At 34.2% G+C, this 18,973-nt stretch overlaps 1 protein-coding gene across 1 annotated transcript in view; it reads right to left on the bottom strand.

Moving 5' to 3' along the window:
* Positions 1–12,491, bottom strand: part of neb (nebulin) — a 107,872-nt gene extending 95,381 nt beyond the window's left edge. The window contains 9 exon segments of the mRNA XM_055230689.1: positions 921–1,025; positions 1,212–1,316; positions 1,851–1,955; positions 2,141–2,248; positions 3,397–3,504; positions 5,213–5,278; positions 11,271–11,337; positions 11,634–11,714; positions 12,414–12,491. Of these exon segments, the coding sequence (XP_055086664.1) occupies positions 921–1,025; positions 1,212–1,316; positions 1,851–1,955; positions 2,141–2,248; positions 3,397–3,504; positions 5,213–5,278; positions 11,271–11,318 (645 nt within the window). The 5' untranslated portion in view covers positions 11,319–11,337; positions 11,634–11,714; positions 12,414–12,491.
* Positions 12,492–18,973: the final 6,482 nt, after the last annotated feature.

Genomic DNA, 18,973 nt, shown 5'->3' with positions numbered 1-18,973 from the left:
TTTAGTCTTATGTAGTCATGTGATGTGGTATTAAATGTTCCAGTATCAATTATTAACAAGCATTCTGGCAGTTTTTGAAGTAGTCAATTAGAGATACATTTCATACAATGCTGTGCTATCAGCTTAATAGCTGCTAATATTTGACCCTAATCCATTGTCTTATACTGGCCTTTATGTGTCTTCTATCACATCAGCAAAACTATAATGTCTTTAAGGAAAAGTGGGCAGTTTAATTACTTTGAAAGGCTACATATGACACGTCTGAGTCAGCATGAAACAATGGACTGTGAAGGCATTATAATAGCTAGGCTGAAAATGTGCTAAGCTATGTAATTTGGATTTTGCTAAGTTAAGAGCAGCTAAAGCATTGCCTTAAGTGACAAATTGCATATAATCAATGAACTGGAAATTGCATAAAATAGTTTATAGTGAAGTGAACTATTTTATCCATTCATAAATCTAAAATGTTCTAAGCACATGGCATTGCATGAAATAAATATAATTACAGGGAAATTACTAAAAAAATACCAATACTAAGCAGTGTAGTGAAGTGTAGTCAAGTACTGTAGTAATCAGGTAGATGCCAACAAGAAAATAAGTTCTACTACTTAGTTATATTTTAATTATGAAGAGTTTATTTTATTTGCCATTTACATGATATTAATATCTATTTTAATATATATAATTTTTAAGAAAATTAAAAAGGTAATTTCATTAATGTACCTAATGTATTACACTCTTACGTATTTATGTATGTATGTTGTATTTATTACAAAAGTCATAAACAGACATGATTTGTAGACAGTACAAAAAACTAAACAAAACAAAACAACCACAAAAAAAAGAGGATGAAATAATGAGAAGAAATAACTTTTTACATTCTACAAGCGATGAAATATTACTTTAAATGAAAGACTCACATCACTGAGAACCTCCTGAGCCTTGGCCACTCTACGCAGCTCGGGGCTGTCGCTGTACGGGCAGTACATGGTCTTCTCCTCATTCCAGTCCTCAGTGTACAGTTTCTAAGAAATAGAAAAGACAAAAATTGTCTCCCATTTGGGAATATGACATAATCATATTTTAAAAACTGAAAAGCACTAATAGGGAAAGTGGGTTAAGTGTTTGCCCAAGGACACAACAACAGTTAGGTCAGAATGAGGTTCAAACCACTAACCTTTGGGTTAAAGGATGTTCTATATATAACTTACTTTGCTCATGTTAGCAGCGTTCTTCACAGCCAGCACCAGCTCAGGAGCATCAGGGGGCAGCAGATAGCGGTCCTTGGTTTCATCCCACTTCTGCCTGTAGAGGACCTACAAAAACGATAAACAATAAACAAATACTGCATTAAAATCATTCAGGGAGGCATCCAAGAGGCATCTGAGACAGATTCCCGAGGAACCTCAAATGGCTCCTCTTGATGTGGAGGAACAGCCGCTCTACTCTGAGCTCCTCCCGTGTGACTGAGCTCCTCACTCTATCTAAGGGAGCGCCCAGCCACCTGATGGAGGAAACTCATTTTGACCACTTGTGTCCATGATCTTGTGCTTTCAGTCATTACCCAAAGCTCATGACCATGGATGAAAGTAGGAACGTAGATTTACTGGTAAATCGAGAGTTTTGCCTTTCGAATCAGCTCCATCTTCACCATAACAGTGATAAAGTGACCGCATCACTGTAGACACCACATCAATATGCCTGTTAATATAATTCTACATGGAAAAGGGGAAATTAATTTATAGAATTGTGTTTATTAAAATGACATTGATTTAATATTGATGTTTTGTGTGTACAGTATATATCTTTTAAAAGAATGATTATTGCTTGAAAGTTATCATTAGTTGTACCTTGCTGATGAGTTCAGAGACCCGTTTGACATGGGCAATCTCTTTGGCCTCTCCGTCGTACAAGCTTGTTGTTCGAACCTTGTTACCCTCCATCCGGTATTTCACCTGACACAAAGTTACACAATATTAGCTTTATTTTATATTTAAATAAATGAAAAAACATCACTCTAATGTAAAGATTTAGATTATTTTTTCTATACAAATACATAAATTATTATGCAATATACAGTTTGTGATTCAACTGGACATACAAACTTTATAAGGAGCATTGTTTTCAGTGTGTTTTGTACCTCGCTGAGCTGCTCCTGGGCCTTCCTGATGCGGATCATCTCGGGGGTCTCCGTGATGAAACCAGGAGCGGTCCCTTTGGACAACTCATAGGCCTCTCTATACTTATTCTGTCACACAGAGCAAAAACAACATTCAGCATTCATAGTTTACTATAGAAATCGTCATGCTGTGATGCTATATGTACAGTGAAATAACATAATTTTCTTTATTTTATTTACAGTCTCTTTCAATACATACATATTTAATTTTATTTTCAACAAAGTTACATTAGAGCATCAATAATAACCATGGCCATTAGTGTAATTGTAAAGTGCAGATAATCAGACTGTAAACATATACACTACTGTAAGGCATGTAAACACAACAAGACAAGAACGGCAGAGTGTGCTGTATTTGTATATATATAAGTTCATGTCTTTCTTTGTAAAGCAGAATTGTGCTTGAAAACCTTGACTTGCTGCTATTCAATAAGATTTTTTTCACATGGATTTTTAAATAAATATTGTACAGGGCAGTACTTACTACAGATGGGACAAGATTGGACAAAAAAGGGGTTAAGTGCTGATAACTTACACTTTTTGAAGCTGTCATTCCAAAACGCAGTGTCACAATTTTCGCAAAAATATAAAAAAAAAAAAAATTAAGTAAAAAAAAAACAAATAGTTAACTATACAATTTATTTATTTTAAATTATGTCAAAATCCTCCCTATCATCTTAAGGGAATTGTGTATCATCCCATCACTAGTCGTTAATTAGCTTTTACAGAACATAAAAACATTAATTCTGTCACAATGTTTTAAAAGGCTTATAAAGAATCTAAAAACATGAGTTATGTTGAAAATAAAATGTTATTAAAGCCTTATAAATAAAAACATGTATTACGTCATAAATAAAATGTTGTGAAAGCTTTATAAAGAACCTAATAACATGCATTCTGTTAAAATGTTATAAATCTTTATAGATAAAAACATGCATTATGTTATAAAAGCCTTACAAAGAACCTAATAACATGCATTCTGTTTTAATGTTAATTTTATGATTATTATTTGTGATTATTTATGTTTTGATTTGTGTGATTTTAATGTCTTTCTTATTCTGTAAAGCACTTTGAATTACCTTGTGTACAAATTGTGCTACTTGCCTTGCCTATATTGTTATAAAAGCCTTAAATAAAAACATGTATTATGTCATAAATAAAATGTTGTAAAAGCCTTATAAAGAACCGAATAACATGCATTACGTGTTGTCTCTTACGTGGCTGAACTGCTCCAGCATCTTCTGGCTGTGGGCCAGGTAAGGAGTCATGAACTTGGAAGTGTCCACCTTCACCTTCTTCCTCACAGTCCTGGTTGGCAACCCGGTCTATACCAAGAAATACATTATTAACTTCTATAGTTAATATTTATTTATATTTGAAAGAGGTTGTTGTTAGAGTTAAGTGATGCCCTACTAAGCCTGTGCAATATGCCAAAACATATCACAAGGCTAAATTTGGACTTTTGAATTAACAATACCATGAATAAAATTCAACTTAAAGTTGCAATATGAAAGATTTACTGGTGAACGGTCTGTCACCTGTTTGTCTCCATGGAGATTTTTTTGCGTTGCTGAAATATTCCACAATATGTCATTAAAACTCATGTATCTCCATGGAGACAGAAAGGTGACACTATCAGGCCAAATTAAAGATCATATCCATGGAAAGGCAACCCTGCTGACTGTAGGAATTGTCTTATGATTAAGTTAATGCCATATTGTGGAATATTTCAGGCAAACAATAACATTTAAATGGAGACAAGCAGGTGGTAGACCCTACAACTGTAAAGTTACACAGTGCACCTTTAATGAATATTCACATTTTCATTTCAGGTTCTGTTAGTAATTACAATCTTTAGAAACTCAGTTGGCATAAAAAAAAATAAAAAAATAAAAATCAGGATGATGCTAATTGTGCAGTCTTAATCATTATTAGGCCTGCCACGATAATTACTATATTGACTTATCGTTCAATATTAGAAAGATGGAACAATATATTTTGGGGCTCAAAATGTTTTCATGTTTTCATGAGATTTTTGTCATTTTTATGTAGATTTGAGCTGTAGTGAGTTAAATATATTACTGCTATTGCTAATAGCAATAAATTATTGGTTCATTCTGCTCTTTTTGTTTTGTTTGTTGCAGCTCAGGCCTTTAATGATGCAGCAGATTTAAAAATACGTTTACTGGGATTATTCTGTAGTTTAGTGTTGTGTCAGTGGTATAAAGTAGTTTCAATGTTATTGTTAATCGTAATATTTTTCTGTAGCAATATATTATGCTTCAAAATGTGTTATTATGGCAGGCCTAGTTATTATCATTACAAAAGTGATAGTTACTGCTTTTATTGCTGCAGTAAGCCAGTGGCCATGTAGCTCTTACCGCTACTTAGCACTAAACTAGTTCACAGCAACACATCTCTAATTTACAATGGCTTAAAATAAAAGCACTATGGTAATTATGGAAATGGTATGATTTGCAATAAGAAATAAACAGCAAAAAATAAAGAAAATGTGAGGAATGGTAGATTGAAGTGTTCAGTAGCCCTCAGAGCATCACATGCACAGTGAAATATACTCACCAAATGATATAGTGTAATAAGTGTAACAGCAGTTGGTGAATATTGGCAATACTTATAACTACACTATTTACACTCTTTATTAAGCATGAAAAAAAAGTTAATCCATAATGAACAATGAAATTGTTTACCAAAAATAATTCAGGCTTAGTAACTGCTTAATTAAGGGGTTATTGTTAGGCATTTGGGTAGGGTATTAATTAAGTAGTTACCAAACCTGAATCATTCTTAATAAACTATTTGTTGATGATTTAAGTCTTTCTTCATGCTTTATTGCAGCTAATTAAGACTGTATTATCCAAAAGTGTTACCAGAGTATTTGATGTAATTGAAGTTGCCTGTTTTACCACTTACAATTTTCCATATTTTACAGTTCTACTAGCATGCGGACATGGAGGGAGATGCACCATAGCTACCATAGCGGTTATCCTCGGCCCCTTAAAGGAGGTGCTTTACCTGCTGCATAGAGCCACTTGTAGCAGTTGTAGTGGTAGTCACCGTGGAATACTCTTCAACAACATACTACAAATATAGGACACTATGTGGTTTCAAAGGTTATGGGAGAAACAGCACAAGATTAACAAGGATTGAGGTTGAATTTTCTCCAGCTCTGATTATTGCTACAGCTACTACTACTATGGCTACTATTACTATGACTGCTACTACTTTTTAGCAGAACTAAACCTAAACATGGCTAAATAACTTACAAAACCAATCAACAACATTTCAGAAATATACTGTCAACCTTATAACTCAGGACCTATCCTGCTACTACAAAAACTACAATTACTTCCACTACTGTTACTACCACATTATTGAACTACACTATTCCCAAAACTAAACTTAAAAATACCATTTCAGAAATAGATCAGCCAACATTATAACTTAGAGCCTGTCCATTCTAATCATTGAACTTTGAATATAAATAAAATTTAAATATGTATTACTTTTTAAAATTTTAACAAATAAATAAATAACAATAGCATTTGAATTTTGAACCTTGATTTAAGAGGATAAGGTGTTAGTTTAACAACCTCTTGCTCCTTGATTGCTCTTGTCTATTTCAGGCTGCATGCTAAACACACCTATATTTCACTGTGATGACTACACACCTTTTAAACCACGTTCTCGTATGACAATTATTCATTTCTATTTATTCATTGTACTGGATGTGCCTGTGATCAGTTGCTACAGCACAGAGAGTACACAAATGTTTGCACAGCTTTCCAATCCCCAGGGTCTGTTCACACAAAGTCCTATAGGATTACAATGACCTAAATAAAATAAAAATGAAGCCAATGCAGATAGGTTAGGCAGCATTCATTACCAACTAGTTTTCTATCATTTTAAACCCTATAGTTAAAGGAGGCATATTGTGCATTATCTTAGCCTGGTCAATGAATTGTAGCAAATTCTGGTACATTTACAGTAATGTTCATTATATGTAGTTTTTTCAATCCAGTCCAATCAGGACTGGAAAACTAGGATTGTAAATTTTGTGATTTTAAATTATATCTAAAGTTGCACAGTCATGTAACTTTACTAGTGGAGAGTCCACCACCTGTTTGTCTTCATGGAGATGTTCTCGCTTTGCCTGGAATGTTCTATAGCATGACATTAACTTTATCTAGATCAGGGATGGGCAAACTTTTGGCACATGGGCCCCAGTGGGTTCTGAAATTTGCCCGGGGGACCGGGCCAAGATATATATACATGTATATATTACATTAAAGATTTGTTCTGTAACATGTTGCAAAGCATGAATATACAGGGGTGATTATACAAATTGTTTTCCAAATGCATTAATTAAATGAATAATTAATTCATTAAATTTCAGTTAAATAAATACAGCAGAAAAACTCTGAACAAGGTTTACCCTTACCTATTTTAATATAATTAGGTCATATTTGGCGGGTCGGATTGAAAACAATCACTGATGGCTGAGCACCAACCAGAAAAGTTACATAGTGCACTTTTTAAGTACTTTCAATTAACATTTTTGAACATATAGAAAAGTCAGTATGAATGGAAACAACCATCTTGACAACATACATACATTGATATGGTTTGAAGTGAAGTCATTTTAGAGGTTTGAAAGTTCATAGGGTTCTTTTGGCATTGTATGTCTCCTTTAAATATATGCTCTAGGAAAGTATAGATATAAAACCATCAGGAATTCTCTTTGAGTCCAAGAGTTTCCTTTCCACGCCTAGCACACTTTAAATAGCTTGTCTAACTTAAGGCTAAGTTACACAGCCAAGAAGACACTCTCACATAAACTCATATAGCTTTTAATATGACTACAAATTTAGAAGATTCACTACAGCAAATAAACAGTGCACTAAACTAGCAGTAAACCCAGCCCTAAACCTGAACTAAAAGAGGACTAAACCAAGTCTACAATTAAACCAGGGTTAAACCAGGAAGAAAGTGTGAAAGCATCTTTACCAATACAACACACAATTAAATACAGTTCAATATTTTCTGACTAATGTTTTCAATTCATAACATCAGTTCAATTATGTTAAGGTTCTAGTGGTATATCTGCTTTTGTACTGTCATACTGAAGTTAAACAAAAATGTCCATACTTTGACCTGGCCCCATTTCGATTTAAAACCTCTTAAACTGATCAGTAATCTAACTAAAATTATGCATATTCTAGATGAAACCTTGGTAATCTAACACTTGATTTTAACCAGAGCTGAGAGAAAAAGCATCTCAAACCATTTATCAACATTTGTAAGTGGCTTCCTAATCCCAATCTATCAGACAGGAGAGAACCATAGGAGTACAATTAGGACCTAACCTGCTACTGCAAGATATAATTCTATACTACTATATATTAGCACTGAATGAATTAATACTGTGACATTCTATTTGAACTTCTAGAAAATGCTACTAAGGTCATTTATAGCCTCTACGTCAGCCTCGCTCCTCCAAGTCAATGTTCCTAAATTGTCTACTTCTAAATTTACCATATGGCTAGACTGAGAAATACACAACCCTCTCTAAAAAGTTACACTGGTATCACCTTTATTTAACAGTAATAGCATGGTAAGAGATTGTAATGACATGATAATTATCCATGTGCAATACAGTTATTCTACTTTCTTGGTAAAATGGGTAATCCTAATCCAGTGTAAAGAATATAAAATGATTAATGATTCGTTATTACCCTGCTATTACCATTGTTGTGGCCCTGTACCTGATTTTTCCATGTATTTGAGTATTTATATTGTATAAGCAGCACTTTCAATGTCTGCTGCATGTTGTCTGCATCTGATTATAAAGCGTATTATGTGAGAATCAGGAAGTGCATGGTTAGGTTAGGTAAGTGAGGAATAACTTTGGAGAACTGCAAAACTTTTCTAATTAACTAGAATGTTCTGTTTTTAATGTTTTTAAAAAATCAGCTACAGCACCTACATATAGTGCAAACAAAATGCTTCTACTTGCTTGGACATAAGTACTGTCTTTGTAAGAATAAATGCCAAATACTAATCAATTATAAGCCCGTTTCAAATATTTCATTAGCATGTCTAGTGTAAAATGTCTTACTGGCACTATGTTTCTCCCCATTCTATAGATATATAAGAAGCCATCTTACTTAGTTCCAGAAAATGCTAAATTTCTCCACTGTCAGATGAAAGTTTAAGTGAAATCAGAGTGTATGTAGTTATATAGTTATGTACTCCCTCCAACTTCGATTTACTATCTTTTCAATGATAGTAAATCGCTGCTGATACGTTATATTGGAGTTTAATGATTACACACTTTTATTAAAATCATTTTGACTCCCCTATAAGGTATCAGTGTTAATTGACAAACAATACAAGGCTATTGTAATCCTGTTTCACCAGGAAATTAGGATTAGGATCAAGCCTTCTGCTCTCACTCTTCCATTGGACACTGACATGGAGACATTCAACAACATACACTATAAACATACATAGGATTAAGCAGTAAATTGAACATATACATAGAATAATTGTAGCAGTGGTACCTATTGGAGTGATGTCTACAAAATATACAATTGGTAATTACATAAAACTAATATAATTTCTATACAATGTATACAATATGCACTGATACTATTGTGCTAATTCCGGCATATTTACATTGATGCTATTTGTTGACATGTTGATTAATATGCACTGTCCTAATTAAAATAAATAAATAAATAAATAAAATAAATAAATAAATAACTTCAAGCAATTTCTATAAAAAGGTTAGCCCCTTGATTAGGTGTATTTTTATGTATGATCAGTTATGACAATCCTACTTCTTGATCGCTTCTTTTAGCTTCAACAATGGCAAGGATTTTTGAAAATGTCCGCCCTCCCTTCAATTTGATTTATTCATTGGCTCATTCTTCTAAACAATGTTATAGTTTTATGTATAAAATATATAACATAACGTTCTCAAATTGTGATAAATCAAAGTCATTTAAGTTGTTGACTGAAATAAAAGTTTAAGTGAGTACAGTAGTTTAGTATAAATGATCACCGTAATCTGAATTGCAGATACATTCTCAAAATGCCAATAAAAAAATAGGAATTAGATAGTTTTCCATAATGGTTTAGATCTTCACTGAGTAAATTGTTTTATGAGGCAATGATGATGATGTCCATCTTGTGAAAACACATCCTGTACAAATCCCACACATTTTGAGACTCATTTCTGTTTTGTTTTTTAAATGAATGCTATTATGATATTAAAAGTCTGTTTTTATATTATTAAAGAAAAAAAAAATAAGTTTTTGGTTTTAACTCTAATTTTTGAATCAGTATCTGGGCGTTGATTTTTGTGACAGCCCTACCTTTGTTTTTATGATTGGCAGTATTAATTGTGTTGCCAGTTAGGTGGAAACACGGGACATTATAAAGCCAGGCTAAAACAAGTGAACAACTGTCTTGTATATTCTGTGGGTGATGAGCGATGACACTAGACAGGCTAATGGTATGTGACCATCTGCCAAAACAAGACTTTAGCTGTCTGTGCCTTCAAAACAAACCAAAAATCATGCTTATAGACAAATGTCTATCTTAAAATTTAACTTGTGCATTAAACTTAATTAATTCCTATTTGTTAAAGATACATTAAGTTAGTGCTTTGCCTGGAATGTTCCATAGTAAAGAATTAAACTTAAAAATGCTCATAGAAGCAAGCAGGGGGTACCACTAAGACAAGTTAAAAGTCAGATCTGTGAACAATATTTTTAGCAGTAAAAACACCTTGATTGAACAAATGCAAGATTGTTAAGTTTAACAACATTCTGTAAAACACTACAGGCAAAGCAATTTCAATGCCATGGATACATGGATAGTGTACCTAGCCTGCAACTAGTACGGATCTTTGACCATATTGATTGTATACATGGTCCTATTGACATATTTATGTGAAACCATCTCAACATCATCTTTTTTTTAAATAAATAACTATTATAAAGGATAGATTATTCAGGTTTTTGTGAATGCCGTTGCAAGAACATCAATTGACTTTATGACATAATATCAACTGCTATGGTACTATACAGCAATGTCAAAAATGATGTTAAAATGTTTTTGACTTTTGCAAGATTGATGTTTTCACAAGATCACTGTATGCCCATTCCACAGCCTTTCACTTGCAATGTACACATTACTAATTGCTTGCACGAATAACAACTTAATACACCTCTATTCGTTTATATAGCTAGCTTGCTACTGTATATTTCAACAGCCTGCATAATGGTACTTAGATCAATTACATTAGCTAAGAGTTTAATTTAAGTCTAATCATGATTTATAGCAGGTTGTTAAGGGCCGCTCAAGACTTAAAACCAGCTAAAAACCTCACCTGAAACAGTATCCAACATGGAGGGCCGGTTACATGAACTGCTGACTGTAAGGACAACTATTCAAGGGGCCAACCACTATCTCATACACTACAAAAATAAATAACTACTTGAGTTTAATTGACTTGAATTCAGAATAATAATTTGATTTGAGTGGTTTTGACTAGTTTAGATTTTGTTATTTAGTACACAATGATTAATTGACTTAACTTGGTAACTTATCCCAGTGCAGCATAGTCTGACCAATGGGAAAAAGCTTACAACAAGAAAAATAAGTTATAGAAACAAAAGAAATATAAATTTAAAAATAAAAATAATTTCACCATATATTTCAACTATTTTGGCTTTAAACTAATTCAATATGTTGCTTCTGTCAGTAAAAAAAATCTGTATCATTGACAATATACTGATTGCAAGAATAGTCCAGTTTTCCAGAGTGCAACAGATTAAATGGAATTGTTGTCATTTAAAGAATATGGATAACAAATAAATAAAACAAACAAAAAAACAAAAAAACAAAACAGATTAATTAATTAAAAGTCTAACCTGTAATATTTTCTCCATTCAAGTTTATTAAACAAAAGCAGACATTCATTTTTGCAGTGCAAAAATCCAAAACGAATTCAAATTCTTTGTGTCAGGGCAATGAATGAAAAGTATAATGCAAGTTTACATACCTCCTCCTCCTCATCTTCAATATCCCCAATATCCTCGGTGTCCGACATTTTGATACGGTTTAGGGCTCTATTGGAAAGACAGGTTCAATGTAAGTACTTAGGAATTGTCAGTTTTGCAAGAATCCTGACAAGCTAACTAACAGTCCAAGCAATCCCATATCTTTGAAATACAAGTACAGTTTTAACCATTGTAAAAGATACATTTTCTAGGTTAAGCTAATGAACAAATGGGCAACTGCCAGGGGCTGTATTTCAAGAGACTGCCTCCCTGTGTCAGATCCCAACTTTAAAACCAAAAGCATAAAAATAACAAACAAAATTCAAATAAAACAGCAGAGTTTCCAACCAAACTGCATGCCATACCAGTTAAAGATTCCTGCGATATATCCAGGTAGCAATGAAGCTTGAATCTTCAAATAGTTAGTCCCAACTTTGTGAACTGCCCTAAACAAAATGGTAAGAAAATGAAAAATGTAGCTAAAAATTCAAGATAAAAATGGTAGATTCATTAGAATTTGGGTTTAACAAAGTTAGGGTTAGTAAGAGGTAAGCTAGACTGAGTTAACCCAGGTTTTGAATGTGTGACAGTGGCCCCTCCCCCTTAATGGGCCATAACAGACAGGACACCACAGGCCTTTTGGTTGAAGATTGGAGACAGCTGAGCCAGTGCTACAGTGCTATTTCACATGTAAGCTAATGCCACGAGCTGATTGGTGGACTGCGTTTAGCTAGCAGAGATGCAATGCCTTCTGAGGCTGCAGGTTAAATATAGGCTAGCATACTAACTAGCTTTTTTTAGCGCTAAGCAGACATTTCTATACATTAAAAAAGATTATTTAAGAGTAAAAAAGAAATAGGAAAGATATGAATGGAAGTTAGAAGAAGATGCAAGTTGGAGTTTGGGGTTCGGTCAGTTGGCAACGCAGAGGTGAAAAGGTCATAGCATCCAATGGGAAAAAGTTGGTGTATCTTGCTTGTTTCGTAGTACTTTGTTTTGACTGGTTGCTCCATAAAAACAATTCAGGCTTCTTTATCCTCATTGAGATCCTTCATATAAGCTGGCAGAAAAAGACATCTCCAAGACCGAAATCAGTGCCGTAGATTCACAGTTAACCAATGCATGTTATCCTTGTTTTTGCTTACCAGTTGAATTAGAAATAAATGGTCTCCCAAGTCGCCAAAGCCTCCCCAGCTTCCCTCCAGAGAAACGCTGGGCGACAGCACACAGCTGAGGGTCCTACACAGGATCTCATGTGCACAAATGGGCCAATGGCAAACCACCACTCTCAGGTTTCAAAATCTAAATATACCAAAGTGAGGTTTTCAGATAGGAGCACCTGTTGGACATCAGAGGGGCAGCGATGAGGAAGACAGTGAAAAGCCGGAGCAAATCCAGGCAACATTGTCAGAGTGTTGGGGGGGATGTTGACAAAAGCTAAGGAAAAGTTAGCAGTTAGCATTAGCAACGATGTGTATATTGATATAGGTAGGCATGTCACAAAAAATTACTATATCAACTTATCGTTCAATTTCACCTGAAGTGGGTTGAATAAATAACTTCTATAACAAATTTTAGATGTATCCTAACTACTAAAGTATTTCATTCTGCTAGTTATTTTTTGGACCTAATATATTTTAAATGTTGAATTGAATTGTTTTTTGGGATAATCCTGCTTTTTGGCTATTGTGTCAGGGGGATAAATTTGTTTTAATATTATTATTTATCATCAATATTTTTTCTTCAGCAATATAGAGCATTTCAAAATTTGTTAGCATGACAGGCCTTATTGGAAATAACCACAGTAAGGGTGGTACGCTACTTCAGAAGAACAGCGTGGAATTGGATCAAAACTTACTGGAGAAGAGCAGAGGAAGCCAGTCAAGTTAAATTTTGTTAAATGAAATTGTTCTGACTGAATAATGATAATTAAATTAATTAAAGTTGCACTATGGAACTTTTTTGTTAGAGGATCCGCTACGTGATGGTCTGAAATGAGCATCTGATGGACATCAGAGGGGCTGGGATGAGGAAGACAGAAGGAAAAGCAGGAGCAAATCCAGGCTACATTGTGTTGGAGGATGTGGTGACAAAAGCTAAGAAAAAGTTTGCAGTTAGCATTAGCATTGTGTATATTGATACAGGAGTAACTACACTATAGGGTTGTCAAAAATATTCAAAATAAGATACTGCTTGATAGTAAAACTAGTACCAAAACTAGATACTCATTTGAGCAGATAGCGATACTAAAAAAGAATCAGGATAGAAATGAATCTTTCCTGAATAGCTTTAGAATGATTTTGAGCTGCATGTTTTGGTATCAGAATCAGTATCGAGTATCGAGTCTATTCCTTAGTACCTAAATCAAATTTGAAATTTTTGTATCGTCCAGTTAAGGGTGGTAGCCTACTTCAGAAGGCCAGTGCGGAATGACCTAAGGAATTGGGTCACAATTTACTGAAGAAGAATAGATGAAGCCAGTCTAATAACAATTTAATAAAATAAATGGCTCTGACCATATGCGATGCAGTAATTAAACTTGGCACTATGGAACTTTTTCGCTGAGGATCCACTGCCTTGTTGTCAGAGAGGAGCACTTGTTGGTTAGCCATTAAGCAGTTAGCATTAGTAATGTGTATGAATATAAAACAGTGACTACAGGCAAATACAAGCCTGTGTTTGGCTACATCAGAAGGTCAGTATGACCTAAACTTGTGAAGTAATTGGGTAGAAGTTACTAGACAAGAAGTCTAGTACCACCATGTTTCTATTTAAAATATATTACTTAATTGTTTTGTTCCTTCTTTTTGTTGATTTAGCTAGCCTTTTTAGCTCTTACCAGAACTGTCTATAAGTTAAAAAAAAGATTATTTAAGAGTAATAAAAAGAGTAGGGAGGCCAGAAGTCTAGGACAATTAGCAATGATTTATGTAGAATTATATATAAATAGAATTATATAAAAATAACAGAATACTATAAAGAATAGTTTTGTTGATCATTTTGATTTCCTGTTGCATGATTTTTTTTCCCTTTAATTGTGGTCTGTATTAATAATCTATATTTGTCATACTGTGTTCTTTTTTATATTTACCTTTATATGTCTGTATTTTATTTAATAATTTTTGTTCTAACTTGAAAATAATAGTAAAAAACATTATCATAAAATAAATAAAATTAAATATTATACATTTTCTGATTGACTAATAATCAAAACTGTATCACTATCAAACTTTTCTGAAGGGGATGTTATTGCTACAATTTCTCACAATATGACCTTTAACTTATCTATTGACCAGTAGTTCACTCTACCAGGCCAAGATACAGGTCAGATCTGTGGGGAGACAAGCCCGCTCACAGTTTGAAAGTATGTTCTTCAAGGCAGTAAAAACACTTGTAATTGAATAAATGATAGATCAATAAGATTAATGCCGATTGTTGGAACATTCCAGGCAAAGCAAAAGAATCTCTATAACGGACCCACCCGCCAGAACAATTAAACAGTGCTCCTTTAAAATGTATTTATTTTGTGGTTATTTATTAATTAATTATTCATTTATGTATTTATTCATTTGATGGTTCTTTATGAATAACTGAATAATATTTGTGAATCTAATGTAAATAAATTTAAGTTGCCATCATTAGCTAGCTACTGTGTACAGTAAACCCTCTTAGCAAAAGATATAGAAAGGGTATGCTAGTTTTGTGTTATGAAATTATAATCTTATAAATATTCATGCTTTGTTTATGTAAAAAGAAAATCAATATTTTGATTTGAATTTAACAAGAGTACTAGTTTCTTCTGTACAAACGTATGGTATGTGGATGCATTCTCACGGCTGCAGGAGCTCCACAGGTCAATGATGGACAGGAGCAGCTGACTCTTTCCCCCTCTCTCCCACATACACACACACACACACACACACACACCCACACACACACACACACACCACACCACACACACTCCCTCTCTTTCCCCCTCCTTCTCACTGTCTTTCTCTTCCTTTCACTCCTTTCTCACTCTCTCACTCTCTATCCCTCTCTTCCTCCCTTCCTCTTCTCTCATTCACTGACACCTGCTTAGCCTCATTAGCATCTCTGCAGACTTTACTTAACACCACAGAATAGTTGGAATAACATTACTACATTTTCACTTTTTTATTTTTAAATTATTTTGTTATTTTAGTTACTTAAATTATTGCTAGAAAATATAAGGCAAGTTTAAGTTGAATGATAGTATGGTGTTTTATAGTTTAATAACTGGTGAAAGTTTTATATTTTTTAACAATCACTAAATTTAGCATTATATTGCTCATTACTTTAAAGGTGTACTGATAAGTCATTTTTCTGGTAGACGGTCTGTCACTTGGTTGTCTCCATGGAGATGTAATTGGTTTGATGGAATGTTGTGCAGTACGACATTAACCGTATCTACCTTGCATTTATTATTTTTAAAGGTCCTATATTACACAAAATTGACTGCCATGTAATAATGTTGTTACCTCCTCAAAAACATACCCAGAGTTATGTTTTGTTTCATTCACACATGTTTGCGTAATCATGCACTATTAGTCTGTCTACAGGTCCAAAGCTCAAAATGCTCTGTTCCACATTGTGATGTCATGAAGAGGTAGTTTTCAAGTTAACAGCTGCCTTTACTTCAGTAGTTTGGCAGTTCCAGGGTTGAAATTATCCAAATGATTCTAGTGAAGTTGCATAGAGATTAAAAACACAGTGGAGCACTACCTGCATTACAAGGTGGAACAGAGTGTTGACCGTTTGAGAGAAGAACTCAGCCTAAATATGCAGGATATGTGTGTTAAACAAGTGTGAATGAAACAAAACAAGACTCTCTGTATGTTTTTGATTAGGAAACAACATTATAACATAGATCAGAAAATAGTGTGATATGGGCCTTTAATGGTATTATGATTACCTTGTTAAAAGGACTTTTCCCCAATCCCCTATATCCATGCATAGAAAACACTCAGAAGTCCAGAGAAGTGACCTCTATTTAACAGAATTACATGTCAAAAATAACTGTGGCCCTGAGCTCCACAGGAAAACCAGGGTGACACAGACATACAGAAGAGTCTAATGCTTAGTCACTGGAAATAATACGAGAAGGAGAAGGTCAGAACAGCTGCATAGACAACCATAACATCAACACGACATAGTTAAACATAGGCCCAAACCACATTCAAAAACAATGAAATCCAGTGACGTAAGAGCTCTAAGCAAGGACCTGTGAAGTTTGGAAGGTATTATAACTATGGGACAAACACAAGTGTCAACTCCTCTATTAGAAATGACAGCTTGATTTTCTCCATGGGGGTTGGTGGTGGTGAAGATGGAGAGTCTGAAATTTCACACATTTTGGATGTTAAGGAAGCAATAAAAGCCAATGGATAAGCAGCAACTGAAACTTTGAAAGCAGGCATGGTTTAAGATGTTTTAAGTGAATGAAAAGCGCCATTGTCTTGTCCATTTCAGTCTCTAAAATAATTTAAAATCTAAAATGTGTGTGCAATTTTGTTTTAATGGGCCCATATTATGCAACTTTTTTTAATCTATGTTATACTATTGTTTCCTCATCAAAAACATAATCAGCTGTGTTGTTTCATTCACACTTGTTTAACACACAAACCCTGCATATTTGCATAACACTCTGTTCCACCATGTGATGTCATGTGGTAATTCAGGAAGGGCTCTTCTGTATTTTTAAGCTCCATATACTTTTGCTTGAATCATTTGCATAGTTTCAGCCCTGGAATTTCCCATCTCTGCTAAACAAGAAGTAAAATGTAGCTGTTAACTTGAAAACCACTTAATGACATAACAAGGTAGAGGAGCTGGAGGTATTTTGAGCTTTCAGGATGTAATAAAGAGTTATTCAAACATATCTGAATGAAACAAACCAACTCTAGGCATGTTTTGGATGAGAAAACAATATTCTAAGATGACTAAAATTTCAAAGGAGTCAATTTAGTGTAATACTGTACCTGTAAGGGGCCCTATAACTTTACTGATAAGATCTGCTGCCTGCTTGTCTCCATGGAGATGTTACTGTTTCATAGGGAATGTTACAGTATGGCATTAAACTTAGCTTTTCATCATTATTATTATCTATACAAAAAAATCCCTAAAATATGTATTCTCACTGTAAGCAGGGTCACCTCTTTGCAGGTCTAACTTGACCTGGTGGTGGTACCTGCTTATCTCCAGAAAGATGTGTTATGCTAACATTGTAGAACATTTCAAGTAACACAATACTGTCCCCATACAGTGTTATATAGTGCACCTTTAGAAAACAAGTATAAAGGTAACCAAGGGTGGCAATGCATTGAAGCTTCCATGACGTGCCTATTACAAAAGAAAAAACAAAAACATTTCCCTCACTGATCAAGTCTATATTTGCAGTAACTTAATATTTTATAATTTCATAAATAATGATCTGATACTTTGTGTTTGGTTCAGACTTGAGACCTTTTGTTTTTTCTTGTAACTGTTCATGTGTTGTTAATGTAACTTCTTTTAAATGTGACACTTGGTTGCTATGTCGACAAGTGTATGTGAAGGTTGAATTAATCAGTTACTGGTCTGTTTTGGAGGCTGGTTCTGGTAAGTTGAGACTGTTCTTGTTTTGGCGTGGGCTACGGCCTACAGTAGCCCTTGTGTTCAGAACATACATATCCAGAAGAAATTCAGCGTGTTTCCTTACACCAGAATGCTATAATAATAATAATCATGCCATTTTTACAACTTGCTGTACTGATATCTTGAACCACATATCAGGAAGTACTGGACAGGGTCTGGCCACTGACAATGAATTAATATGAGGTTAATTTGAGAATTAACATAGGCTTCTGTGTCACTAGACTAATTTCATCATTTACCTGGTCTGTACCCCTGAAATCTTCTCTCTGTCCCTTTGCTCTTTACTGCTGTGAACCATTTCCAGACCTGAAAAGCAGCAGACTCAATAAGTTTACACATTTCTTTTCAATCATTCCCCAAATACAACACAATTCCATGTTTGTTCAGAAACGTGTTGAGACATGGTTAATAGTTCATAAAACAAACATTTAGACACCAGAATTGCCCAAAATAGAGAGACAGGATATGGTTCAAGACCAACTCATCTTTGTGAAGTATTGTCATAGCGTGTAGTTTACACTGGCCAGGTAAATATATACACCCTCATTTACCAGGTCTGATGTTTTTTTTTCAGTATCTCTAATATCTCCTCTCTGTCTCTTTCAATCTTACTGCTGTACAACTTCACTGGCAATGAAAAACAGTCTGCACAATGAGGGCACACATTTCTGTTCATTTTCCTAACTAATGCTTAAAGGAACTGTATGTAAGAATTTGAATTTAAATTCCATAAACATGATGTAACCGTGTCCCCAGATACAAGATTAACATGTTCAAATCTTGATGTCCATGTTGTTTATGTTAGAATATAGTTTTCTGGTTCTAAAGATCCAATGAGAAAACACAATGGGCCTCATATGATTCTCTCATTTCAGTTGCCAGTTTCAATGCTGAAATCCAGTTGGTTTCAAACTAAAAGGACTATCTCTGGTCTGAATCCTCACAAGCTCAACACTAGCACCTGCAGCCAGTCATTAATCAGTCCTAGTGCAGTTCACATGAGGCATGGCCTGCCGGTATACTGAGAACAAGAAAAACCTGTATGCGTCCC

The sequence above is a fragment of the Periophthalmus magnuspinnatus genome, chromosome 21 (assembly GCF_009829125.3).
Source record: "Periophthalmus magnuspinnatus isolate fPerMag1 chromosome 21, fPerMag1.2.pri, whole genome shotgun sequence".
NCBI lineage: Eukaryota > Metazoa > Chordata > Actinopteri > Gobiiformes > Gobiidae > Periophthalmus > Periophthalmus magnuspinnatus.
Note: the sequence above shows the minus strand (reverse complement) of the source record. Positions and strands in the feature narration are given on the sequence as shown.